The sequence below is a fragment of the Schistocerca gregaria genome, chromosome X (assembly GCF_023897955.1).
Source record: "Schistocerca gregaria isolate iqSchGreg1 chromosome X, iqSchGreg1.2, whole genome shotgun sequence".
In the NCBI taxonomy this organism is placed as follows: domain Eukaryota; kingdom Metazoa; phylum Arthropoda; class Insecta; order Orthoptera; family Acrididae; genus Schistocerca; species Schistocerca gregaria.
Window position 1 is genome coordinate 335276048 of NC_064931.1, and position 12683 is coordinate 335288730.

General features: G+C 36.6%; 1 protein-coding gene across 1 annotated transcript in view; it reads right to left on the minus strand.

Moving 5' to 3' along the window:
• Positions 1-3188: 3188 nt before the first annotated feature.
• Positions 3189-12683, minus strand: part of LOC126299253 (inositol-pentakisphosphate 2-kinase-like) — a 100673-nt gene continuing 91178 nt past the window's right edge. The window contains exons 7-9 of the mRNA XM_049991048.1: positions 7821-7918; positions 7202-7621; positions 3189-4050 (exon numbers count right to left, since the gene is read on the minus strand). Coding sequence (XP_049847005.1) covers positions 3891-4050; positions 7202-7621; positions 7821-7918 — 678 coding nt within the window. The 3' untranslated portion in view covers positions 3189-3890. The remainder of the gene's footprint in view (positions 4051-7201; positions 7622-7820; positions 7919-12683) is intronic.

Here is a 12683-nt window from a genome sequence, read left to right on the forward strand (position 1 = left end):
ACAGATAAACCATGTCTGTAGTTGCTGCGGTTGGCAAGTTGGCCGGTGTCAATACTGGCAGTATTTTTTGTTCTAATTTTGCCACATGTCTCATCACTTCTAGGTAGAATCTCTCTCTCTCTCTCTCTCTCTCTCTCTCTCTCTCTCTCTCTCTCTCTCTCTCTCTCTCTCACACACACACACACACACACACACACACACACACACACACACACACACACACACACACACACAACTTCAGTTTCATAATTATTATTGCTCTTCACTAAGCTCACTTCAACAGTTTTCTGAATGCACAGTTGCCTGAAACAATCAAAACAGAAACATTCTTTGTACAAAATACATCTCACATATTCTTGAATGCAATGGCAGGCCTGTGTCAACATTAATAATTTATGTATTTTTCAGCACTAGAGAATTTATTAGACGTTAGCATTTTTTCAGCGCTTCCTTAAATATTTTTATTAAAATGCCACCTGATGGTACTGTTAACACATGAAGCAGTAAGGAAGGCATATAAGTGTAGCAGAGGTGAATGGTGACTCCTTCTAATCATGATATGTGCCACAAATGGGGTAATCCACACTTCACAGGCATAAGTGACTTTGACAAATGGAACAATATTATGAGTAGGAAAGTTGCTGCTCACCATACAGCAGAAATGCTGAGTCACAGATAAGCTCAACAAAAAGTCTTTCACAAATTTAGCTTCCCGCTAAGGCCTTTGTCACAACACACACACACACACACACACACACACACACACACACACACACACACACTCTCTCTCTCTCTCTCTCTCTCTCTCTCTCTCTCTCTCTCTCTCTCTCAAGCAAACTCAACTCACTCACACAACTACATTCTCAGGCAACTGAAACCACACTTTTTGTTGTGCCTATCTACGAATCATCATCTCCACTATATGGTGAGTAGCAACTTTCCTTCTCATTATATTGTTACATTCCATCCTGGATTTTCCATTATTTGATTTTTGACAAATGGAAGATTGCTAGGGCCCAATGCCTAGGAATGTTGAAACTGGTTGGCTGTTCACATGCTACTGTTGTGAGCATGTATGGAAAATGGTTGAAGGACAGTGGAACTATGAGTAAGTGACAAGGTGTTGGACATCCACATCTCATCACAGAAAATGGAAAGAAAGAATCAAGACAATGTAGTCATTAGAGACATAGCACAAGGTCAGACTATGAAACAATGGAGCAGGAAATTGGCTATGGTCTTTTCAAACTAACTGACATAGCATTTTCCTAGAGTGGTTTAGGGAAATCACAGTGAACCTAAATCTGTGTGACCAGATGGGAATTTGAACCACCATTCTCCTGAATGTGAGTCTAATGTGCTAACTAGTATGTTACCTCACTCAGTCAGAAAGTGTAGGCCAGAGGCTTGCCTGCTCTGTAAAACAGGATAGTCATCTATTTGTGGTAGATCTGGCGACTGTGGGCAATGCTGATGCAGGTACAATGTTTCAGAATACACCATTCAGTGCATACAGCTGAACATGAGACACCACAGTGAACCACCCTACATATTCCCATGTGACTCAAAAATATCATGAATTTAGATTGAATAGGCACAAATTATTGAGATTAGACCATATACCAATGGAAATGTTTCACCTGGTTGGATGTATCTTGTTGCACCAGGTCAATAGACATATCCAGATATGCCATCATCCAGGCAAACAGCAGTTGGGCCATATACTGTGCAACAGATGCAGGCAGATGGAGTCAGTATTATTCTATGGTGGACATTCACCTGAGCTCACATGGAACTTGTGGCAGTAACTAAGACACCATGTCAGCTGTGGACTATGTGAACATTATTGTAGACCACCTGCATCCTGTCATGCTAGATGTCTTCCCCAACAGCAATGCTGTCTTTCAGCAGGCTAACTATGTATGTTGTAATGCCAGAATCATGCTACAATAGTTAGATGAGCAAGACATTGCAATCATGTTCACTCTTTGTACATAAAATTTGTCTAATTGAAACCTGATGGAACACATCTGGGATACTAACCAGTACCAGCTCTGCTCCCACAATCCACTGGCACATAATTCATGGAAATTGCTTGACCTGTGCATTGACATCTGGTGATACCTCTGGAACCTTACCAAGGACTTGCTGAATAAATGACTTGCAGAATTGCTGCTGTCTCCTGCACCAAATGTGGACCAACACACTATTAAGCATGTGGTCACAAGGTTTTGGCTGATCATGGCAGATCTTTACTATTTATTTCTCTTTGAAAATTATTCCTACTTTTAGAATCACACTTGTTAACTTTGCTGTCTGATGCTGAAAACTCGCTATGTGATTTAAGGTAACACACATTTAAATGATTCTTTTGCAAAACTTGTCTTACTTTAGAACGTGAAGTCACATCATAATAAGCTATACATATTTCTTTTGTTATTTAATTTAATTTGTTATGATTTCTATGGATCCTTGACACAAGTCTATCACTGGAATGGAGAATTTATCATATTATTGCAGCAATAACCATATGTAAATGATCATAAGGCTACAATCTAAATAATATGTAAACAGATAGATGAAAAGTGAGGTACAAGCGCTCAGATCATTGTAGTCCTGTTAGTCACAAAAGTTATAAGGCTTACACACTACTTCATAGATAAACCATTTTGTTAAGAAGTATTACACATTGTCAAAAATTTCTCTAAAGAATAGAAAGAGGGATCCAAAAGATACATTCAGATTCCCAGTGACTGACTGCATGTGGACTCGAAATTTATTGTATATCTTTGTGCTTTAATAATATGCTCCCTTCCATACCATACTGAGATTTTTTATATCTTTGTGGAGATTATGTTTACTTCTTACATCATGATCATGATATGCACTGTTTATTTTGTGGTTCTTGTTGACAATGAATATAAGTGAAAAAATGATCCTAATGTCAGGCAAAGAGGCATTTGGTCACTGAGTGCCCTGGATACAATGTGTGCAGTTACTTATGATGAGATGTGAAGAAATGGTGTAATATTAGTTTGGGAATTAGCTGAATTTCAAAGTAATTGTATTCCTGCACGTTTATTATCTTTTAGCATAGTTTTATTACTTTATGAAACAGATATGTTGAATATCATTGTTAAGTGATCTTTGAATGAATAACCAACTAACTAAAACAAAAATTGCTCATCCTGCATATGGCTCATCATTTATCTTTTGTACCACTTTTACAACATCTGCATCAAAAAACTACACTGATACATGCACTCAAGGAATAACTGAATTTCATTCTATGGATTACCTGAGTTCTTGACTTGTCTTAATTGCAGTCCAAGAAAACTTGCATTAACTGGAAACTATGCGACAAACAGGTGGAAGATGAATAACAATACATGATCCCAAGGAATTGTGGCTTATAAAGGGTTAACAACTAATGAAGGTGAAACTAATCACTGATTTTCAGTGTTCACATGAAAACTAGCAAAAAAATATCAGGAAAAATACAGAATGCATGGGATGATGTAAATAATAAACAATTTTAGTTTAAAGGAACGTCAGTTTTATATAAAACGTTTTCAGCTGTGTACATTTATAAATAGCAATAAATAAATACTTTTGTAAACATCTAGTCTCAGGAGATCTGTATGTAACACAAAATTATTTAAAAATAAATTATAACATCTCACAATAAACAATTTGTGAGAGTAATATATAAAAATTTTCAAGTCTTGTACCATAAAATAATACATGTTGCTGTTTTTGTAAACAGTAACAATAAGGTAACGAGATTCCTTTATAAACTCAGTCTTGTTTGTGAAGGGTGGATGTCCTTTTCAATAATTATCTTTGGTAAATACACTTTTAGTCAGGTACAAACATAAGTACATAATTATTTAAGTTTTACAAGCTTGTAATATCCTGAGATCTCTCTTCCGATGTTTCTCAATACATGACCAAGGTTTTGGATCAAGATCAGTAACATGGACATCAAAGGCATATAGCATGCCTTCATCATCAGTTACAATTTGCTCCAGGTACATGCCGCATGGTGACCTGTGAACAGGAAAGTTATTGTATTTGCCCGATTGATATACTAAGATATTTAGGAGACTCATATGTTCAAATCCCTGTCCAGAAATTTTTCTTTAAGGGTCTTTGGGGACCTCTGTAACAGACTTTTGGTGAATTCCAGAATCATCAGTACTGTGGATGAATCCTTTGTTAACATTTATCCTTTAAAATAATGACTAATTTCTCATATCAGTGTCAATAAAACAATAAATTTAAAATATTATTTTGCTAAGAAGAAGAAATGAAAATGACAGAAAATTTTGATTTCCTGTCCTATGGCACTGCCAATATGTTGATTAGAGCTGTTTAGCACAAATGCAAAACTTTTTAACTTGTATTCATTATTCTCAATTTCATAATGAAATAAAATTGTGATACATCATTCTGGCAATTGTGTGCTATTGCTTCATCTGCTGCAGTGAAGATAAATTAGTATTTTTACAATTTGCTTATCATTATCAATATATCTCCAAAGCATGAATGTAAAGCTAGGGCCAAATACAAACTCTATAAAGACAACATGGGTTTAACGCATGCACAGAAAGAAGACATAAATGTGGATACATATGTATTAAGCGGATCATCTGAAATGTTTTGTTGATAATATAGTAGAACATCAGACTAAATTAAAGAATTTTCTGTTGGGCAACTCTTACTCTATTTAAGAGTATCTTCACAGGAACTCTAAAACTAATATGCTGGGTTACATTATGATTAATCTAGCACTGCAAAACTATTTTCAATTGTATAGTTAAGTCATTTTCTTGTATTATACTCAAATAAAATGTGCAGGTTTGGATTCTTTTCATATGCCAGAGAGTGTCCTCTGTGTGATCTACAAAATATGACTCATGTAAATGTACTCTAATGTTACTTTCTTGTGTTTTGTACAGACAGTTTTATTGTTTTACTGTGTTCTTTATAATAGTAAAATTACTTCAGAGACTTATTTCTCACCAGAATTCTTGTATAGATTCAAAACCAAATTTCCCACATGTTAAAAAATGCCTTGACTTCTTAGCTCCTCTTATACCAACACACACATCTGATGCTTTGAAAATCTTTTACATTATATTACATAGAAAGCGGTCTCTGGAACGTGGAAAGAAATCAAAGATGTACATTTACTTTAATGTATCTGTCTCTAATGAAAGGACTTAACATTATGAAGGACTGTTATATTATTGTGCCTTATGATAATTATAAAATAATTTACAACATCTGTTTAAAAAGCTTGTGTGAAGATACTCTTCAGTGGAGAAGAAGGAGTTGCCCAACACAGCATTCTTTAATGTATGTTCATCCACCTTCCAACAAGTATAATGACAACAGCTGCTACATTTATATCCAATAATGATAATACCTTCAGCTGTGTGTACCAGTTTTGATTTATTTGCACCAGGTTTTGTAGGTACAATTCACTATCTTTATATCCCTAAATACAGCAAATATATCCTTCTTAACAGTATAAAAATGAATTCATCATACTACATTAATGAATCATATGTTTGCTGTATCTAGGGACCTGAAGACTGTGAACTGTACCACCAAAAATGGTCATAAATAAATAAAAACTAATACATACAGCTGAAGGCATTGTCATTATAGCACATTCTTCAACTGTCTTAAATTTGACTCTCTGCCTACATGACATTTAATGTGCACTCACAGGCTGTACCATGTTAAAGTCTTTGTAGAGGTTGTTTATGGTCTGGGTGCTAGAAAAGAGAAATATTGGTAATGATAACGGAAATTACTGAAAATACACACGCACACACACACACACACACACACACACACACACACACACACACACACACACACACACACACAGATTATATAGTGGGTAATATAGTAAATATTGAGACAGATATAAAAAAACTTAAAATACACAATAAAAACTCCTTAAAATTGTGCTGCACCAGCTGCATATCTGCTAATGTGCATGAACTGGGATTCAAGTGGAACAAGGACTGAAGGAATAAGTTTTATGAAACTAAAAACATAGCTTTGCTGTGAATTAAAGGTGAAGAAATTAACAAAACAAAGGCAGGTCATTGAAGAGTTTTTCTATGGATTCAAAACATGTTAGGTAACATCCAAAAGTGTGGTGCTCCATCCTGTGCATTGTAACATGCTCTGGTCTCCTTCGGCATACTACCTGCAAGGTGATCCGGACTTTGCTGCTTAAACCCATCCTAATCTTCAGCGGTGGCACTCCTAAGATGATCCTGTGTTTGAGGAAGGTTCCTGCAGTGACACAGAACAAGTTTTGCTTGGCCCAAAACATTATCCATTGGGTTCAAGTCAGCAGATACTGCAAGCCTTTACATTTGGCTGAATCCTACCTCCTGGGGGAAGGTTTTCACAAGGTAAGTGTGGTGTTTTTGCACATTATCATCTCAAAAGATGAATCTGTCAACTAAATGTTGACTTTAGGATTGTACAATAGGTTGAGTGCTATACAGCCCTCAAATTACCCTTTATTATTATTATGAGAAGCATGGACATCAACATCATATCAGCCCAAAATTTGACTCCATCCCTGCTGAATGCATGGTGCTACATGTCTGAGACATGTTTTGGTAGTTGGCCATCTCCACAGTCTTCTAAAACAGTCATCAGAGAAACTCTACATCTGTCAGTGAAAAGAACCCAATATCATTGATCTGGACTACATTCCATGTGTTTCCTTACCCATTTTCTTCATGCACCATGGGTCAAGGATTTTGTAATTTGAATGAAGATGCTGTAGTGTACTGTAACATAGTAGGCACCATCCCACCCTGACAACTTTTCTTGGCATTAAGTAAGATGGTGCACATGGTTCAGGCTTCAAATGATCCTTTGAGACATGATGACAAGTAGAACAGTATACACAAGCTGCTTTGTCCCATTCCAGATTGGAGATGCATAACATTCTGCTGAACTGCACTTAAAATGCTAGTTTATCTTTACCTGGATTACACAGGTGGCAATACATAATATTTCCTGTGGCCAAAAGAGTATCAAGAAAGAAGTTACCTATTAAAAAATGCAAACTATGCAAGTCATGGAGGTGGTGCACATTTCTTTTAACAGTTCATATAAGACCTAAAATTGAAAATTATTGTATTGTTATAAGCATACTTACTCAGTTGCTTGCTGAAATGTAAGCATTATTGAGCAGTCTTTGAATGTTGCTGCTAGTAAATAACGATGAATTTCCAATAAATCTGAATTCACAGATTTTTTTAACACCATTGGAATGTACTCATAATCCTTAAAACTTTCATATTTCTTGTACGTATGATAGATCCAGCTGGCCCCACGTGTCTGTTGTTGCTGCCCTCGAACAATAAGATCAAGTACACAATGTTTTGGTAGCTGTCCTTCAGCGAATGTACATTTATTTTCACTGAAATTTTTGGCAGCTGTCTCAACAAGACTTTTTGGCAGATGTAATGGATACTGACTGTCCAGAAGTATAGTTCCATCTTTGATTTCAGGTGCAGAATTCTTTTTTACATGAGTGAGTGCTCTGATTATGATATCACAGAATTTATGGACAAGCCTGCAACAAAGCATTGCATCACTATAATAGTCATATAATTGAAAACATGTTATATTCTGATTTGTTTTTCCTTAAGTTTGAAGTGTGAAGTCTACCACAACACAAATAAAGTCATATTGTAATCATAACTACAATAGTAGTAGTTTTATAGCATTGGTAGAAATGGATCAGTTAATAAAATAATATAAGAGGGCTTTACCTGTTAGTGCTCTTGTCCAATGAGGCAGAGAACCACTGAAGAAGTACAGAAGACAAATCATTTGAGCTTCTTCCATCACCATATACAAGTACTCCATTCTGTGGCAAGAAAGGAAATGATTTAATAACACATAAGTGACTTGTGTATTTGTTTCACTAAATTAAAACAGTCCATAAATTTAGAGTCCAGGCCAGTGTTTCCTAACTGTGCTACAGGGGCATAGTAACAATTTTTTAGCATTAGATGCCTTCTATGACAGTAATGAACGCACTGCATCATTTACTGAGAAGCACTCATATCGATATATTTTAGTACATAAAATTGATTTAAATTATCCATCCCTTTCCATACCAGTCCTTTTATTTGTATGTATTTTATTAGCTTCCTTCATGTGGTTTAAATTTTCACATTTGGTTTATTTTTTAGAATTTTCCTCAGCTTTACTGGCATTCATTCGCAGCCAAAACCACCGTTTACTCTCAGTGACATCTGCAAGATAGCTCCTGTGATCTAATCCTGCAGATCCTGATATAAGAGCACTGCTCATCTTGATTTTGACACATTGTATAAAAGCCTTTTCAAGCAAATGTGGTATTTCAATCAAATCATGAGGTCAAAATGTCTTGATTCTGATAAATAGTTTTACTTAACAGATGATGTTATAATTACTATTAATTAATTGAAACTTGGATGAAGATATACTGATAACTCCCATAATACTTTGCCTAGACAAAATCCATATGCAGTTTCATATCACTATGATCAAACAGAGTTGTTTGATATAGCCTATGCACAGTAACATTTCATTTTTGCATGTTTTTAGCCCTTCCACCCCCATTCAACCCAGTTCAACCAATATACTGTAAACATTATTTTCGTGTGAACAGAACCACAAATTTGTGAGGAATTCCAAATTCCATCTAAATGCACTGAATTATTCATGTAATTGGCCATCAGCATAATGTAAAATGATATGAAACTTAGTTACATAATTCTGATGTAGAGTCAGTCTGAAGTCATGGGAACAGTGTCACAAGCCACCGGACTACAAGAACCAGCCTTAGCTGAAAGTGGGGTGTTGCTTAGGGTCATGACACAATACTGATTGGGTGTAGCAAGAAGACACTTTGACAACTACAGATGTAAAAGTTTTCAGTGTGGTGCTGTATTGCTTTTGTCTAGTATGAAGGTTGTATCACTGATGCAGTAGGATATATCTGTGCACCATACTTGTCTCACTGTTTATGCCTGAAAGATAAACAAACATTCTACAAGGTTTTTGTAGGGTAGGCCCTATACCTCAAGGTATGGAGCATTTTCAATACTTTGGAAGATGAATGGTGGCTTGTAAGTATCCATTTGAAAATTCCAGCTCTGACCATGTTAAAAAAATACATAATACCGACTTGTAAATTATTTTCTTGAAAGAAGAACATCTGACTATGCCAATGTTTTTCCTTTCCCTAGGAGCTTGGGGGAGGGGGGGGGGAGGGGACACTGTGGATTTGAAATTCTTATAAACACACGCAGATCTCAATGGTGAATATAGTAACAATATAAATACTTAGTCAGTTAACACAGTTTTTTCTTGAATTCAGTGAGATTGACACATATATATGCTTTTTTTTATTACCACTAACAGCTCTCTCGTCATAATGTATACTTTCTGTCAAAAGAAGTGAAGTACCCAGAGGACATGGTCATATGTCAATGTAACTTTGTAGGCAGGCACATAAATGGTTAGAGCTGAAATGATCTGTAACAGGAAGAACAGCCACCATTAGTGTTGTACATGTTTAGTCCTGTTACCAGGCCTGGTAGAGCACACAAGGATCATGAACAGCATTAGCCCCCCTAGGGGACACTACCTTGTTGAAGGCATGTTATGTGCAAAGTGGAGAGGCTTGTGAGCTCTGAAGAAGCTGGGATCTATGCTGGGTATAGCATAGCTACTGGCAGGGTCACCCAAGCCAGATTGGCCCCAGCAAAGAAGCCATGGAGCATGCCCTATACCATAGGGTAAGGGTGCTCTATAGACTGCAAAATGATCAAGCCCTCTAGGGGAGTTAACATCAAAATGATAGCCTGGTCCTCTGGGTTGGGGGATGAGTGCAAAGTTGATTACCCAGATTGTAAAAGCCTGTCATCATGAAAAACTTAGCAAGAAATGCTGGATTGGCCTTATGTAGACAAACTGCACTAAGAAACAGGAATATGGATATACTGGTGCTTAAATTTGGAACATGGGATGTGCATACACTACTGCAGGTAACTTCTTTTTTGGAGGAGAGGTTGTGTGGTGCCACTCCACGGATTGCCATTTTGTTTTCAGTTTGAAGTGACAAATCCATATTTTATCACTTGGGACAATATTCAACAAAAATTTGGCATGGTCAGCATTATAAGATGCAAGCAATTCCACAGAGATGGTCCTTTGTTGCTCAGGCAGTGAGGATCCCAGTGGGCACACTGGTCTGAGTACCCCAAATAGTGGATGAGTGTGCCAGCACTACAAGCAGAGATGTCCCATTGAGCAGTGAGGTGTTTGATTGTGATCCATTAGTCACCTAGGATGAGAGTATCTGCATTTTCCAGCTTTGCATGTGTTACAGCTGTGTCTGGCCGGCTGGCACACAGGAGATCGCACAGGTTGCACGACCTTGTTGCAAAGATAAGAGACACCTTGCCTGACAACTCATCATACTTTTGTTCACTGCCAGGTCTCTGTAGACATTCTGCAAGCATCTATGAATCTCTGTGATGCTCTGGTTTTCCAAAAAAAGAAACTCAATGACATCTCTTTGCTTGGAATGCACCTCCATTACAGACACCATTTTGAAAGCTATGTATAGTGTTACCACCTATCAAAACTTCATTAAATTGGGGCTGAAGCAGGAATATTCCATGATGCCCCACAACAAATTCCACCTTTTTTTCAACTGAGAAAAAAAAGTGTTGCATTACTCATTAAATGCCCCTCATATAACGAAAAGAGTACAGAGGCAAAAGGTTATGTAAAAGGAAAAAAAGGGAAGCCATAAGGAGGAGTAAGAGGAGATGGAAGAGCACAACCAAAGGAACAGGAGTGGAAAATTTTATAAGAAAAATTTAAGAAGGTACTCAAAAATATAGACAAATAATAACAGCATATAAAGACAAGGAGGGAAATGTGCTGACAGATAAACAAGATGTTCTGGATAGAGAGAATTCTTCAATTGAATTCTGTATCCAATACTACCAGGTGTGAGCAGCCGCTCTATAACAGAGATAGAAGAACCCACATTAGAGGAAGCACTGTCTGAAACTATAAGGCACCAGTAACTGGTAGAATAACTGCAGAACTGTTGAAAAATGGAGGATTTGGTTTCCATAAGCAATTCTATAAACTTATCAAATTGATATAGAATCATAAAAGAATTCCAGAAGGTGTAACCCAACCAATACATAAGAAAGGAGGCAATACTTGTTGTTTGAATTATCAAGGAATTACCCTGCTGAATGTAATGAATTATATATTTTGGGTGTCATGAACCGAATAAGTTTGTGACTCACTGGTCTGGACCATTTTATCCCAACATTTGGCCATACTATAACTCAGGGTTTGGTGATACAATTTTACAATTAAGTATGAAATATTTAGATGACAAAGAGAAACCATATAAGATTTTGAAAGACTTATTTTCTAAATAAACTTTCTTTAAATGCTAATAGTCTACTTGTTGTACAGTCCCTCATCTTTCATTCAATCCCCAAGATATTCTTCTTGAATAGTACTGAAGAAATATCACTTAGTATGCTGACAAGTGAGAAATGATTACAGTCAGTTGCGTTTTTAGCTTAGCTGGTGTAGAAAACATCAATAAACATCCTTTCGTCTTTCCCTCTCCTTCCTGAAGAAGCAACCATCGGTTGCGAAAGCTAGTAATTCTGTGTGTGTGTTTGTGTGTTTTGTTCATGTGCCTGTCTGCCGGCGCTTTCCCGCTTGGTAAGTCTTGGAATCTTTGTTTTTAATCAATAAAGGATAATGGTCATGTAAATTATTTAGACGTTAATGTAACAACCCATCAAACAGTGGAGACACTGAGTCATTCACAGGCCTATAAACAAGATAGAAATCACTTTAAAATAATCAGATGTTCTAATGCAACACACGTATGCTCCATGTTGAATGACTATTTAACAAGAAACGGGTTGATGATCCAAATGAATGCAACATATAAAAAATTCAAAGAAGGCAAAGACAGGGACACAATCAGCATAGTGCCATGATGATGAACAGTCAATCAGTATTGTGATATCTGATCCATTGTGAAATTGAGGGGAAATGTACAAAATACACCAGCAAACTCAATCTGTTGGAGCAAAGTGATGAAATAAATGCAGGTTCTCAGCCATCCCTATACAAAATAATCCACCATATTGAAGTTAGATTATGTATTAAGATACACAACAGCACATAGTACACAGCTATCAGTTTCATATTCTACCATACAGATCAATCAGTTCCATCTTCTATCACATCAATCGTGTAATGCTGAAACGTTTGGATAACCTGTGCCTAAATGACTGAAGAAGCATATTTGCTGCATACTGTTAAATCATCTACAGAGAAGTGGAGTGATCAGTAAATTCAATATATTAATAGAAGGACATGCAGTTCACTAAAACAAAGACATAACCTACTGATATGCACATCCCAAAGGCCAGACTGCTTATATACTCAACACTGCTCTTCAGCATCTCACTAGTCAGTGTTATGCACAGGTATTCATGTACAATACAGTGGTGTTTTCTTGCTCCACTTAATGATGTTTACCATATGATATGGGACTAATCAGTTTAGTGATATAGTTGGTGGTTTGA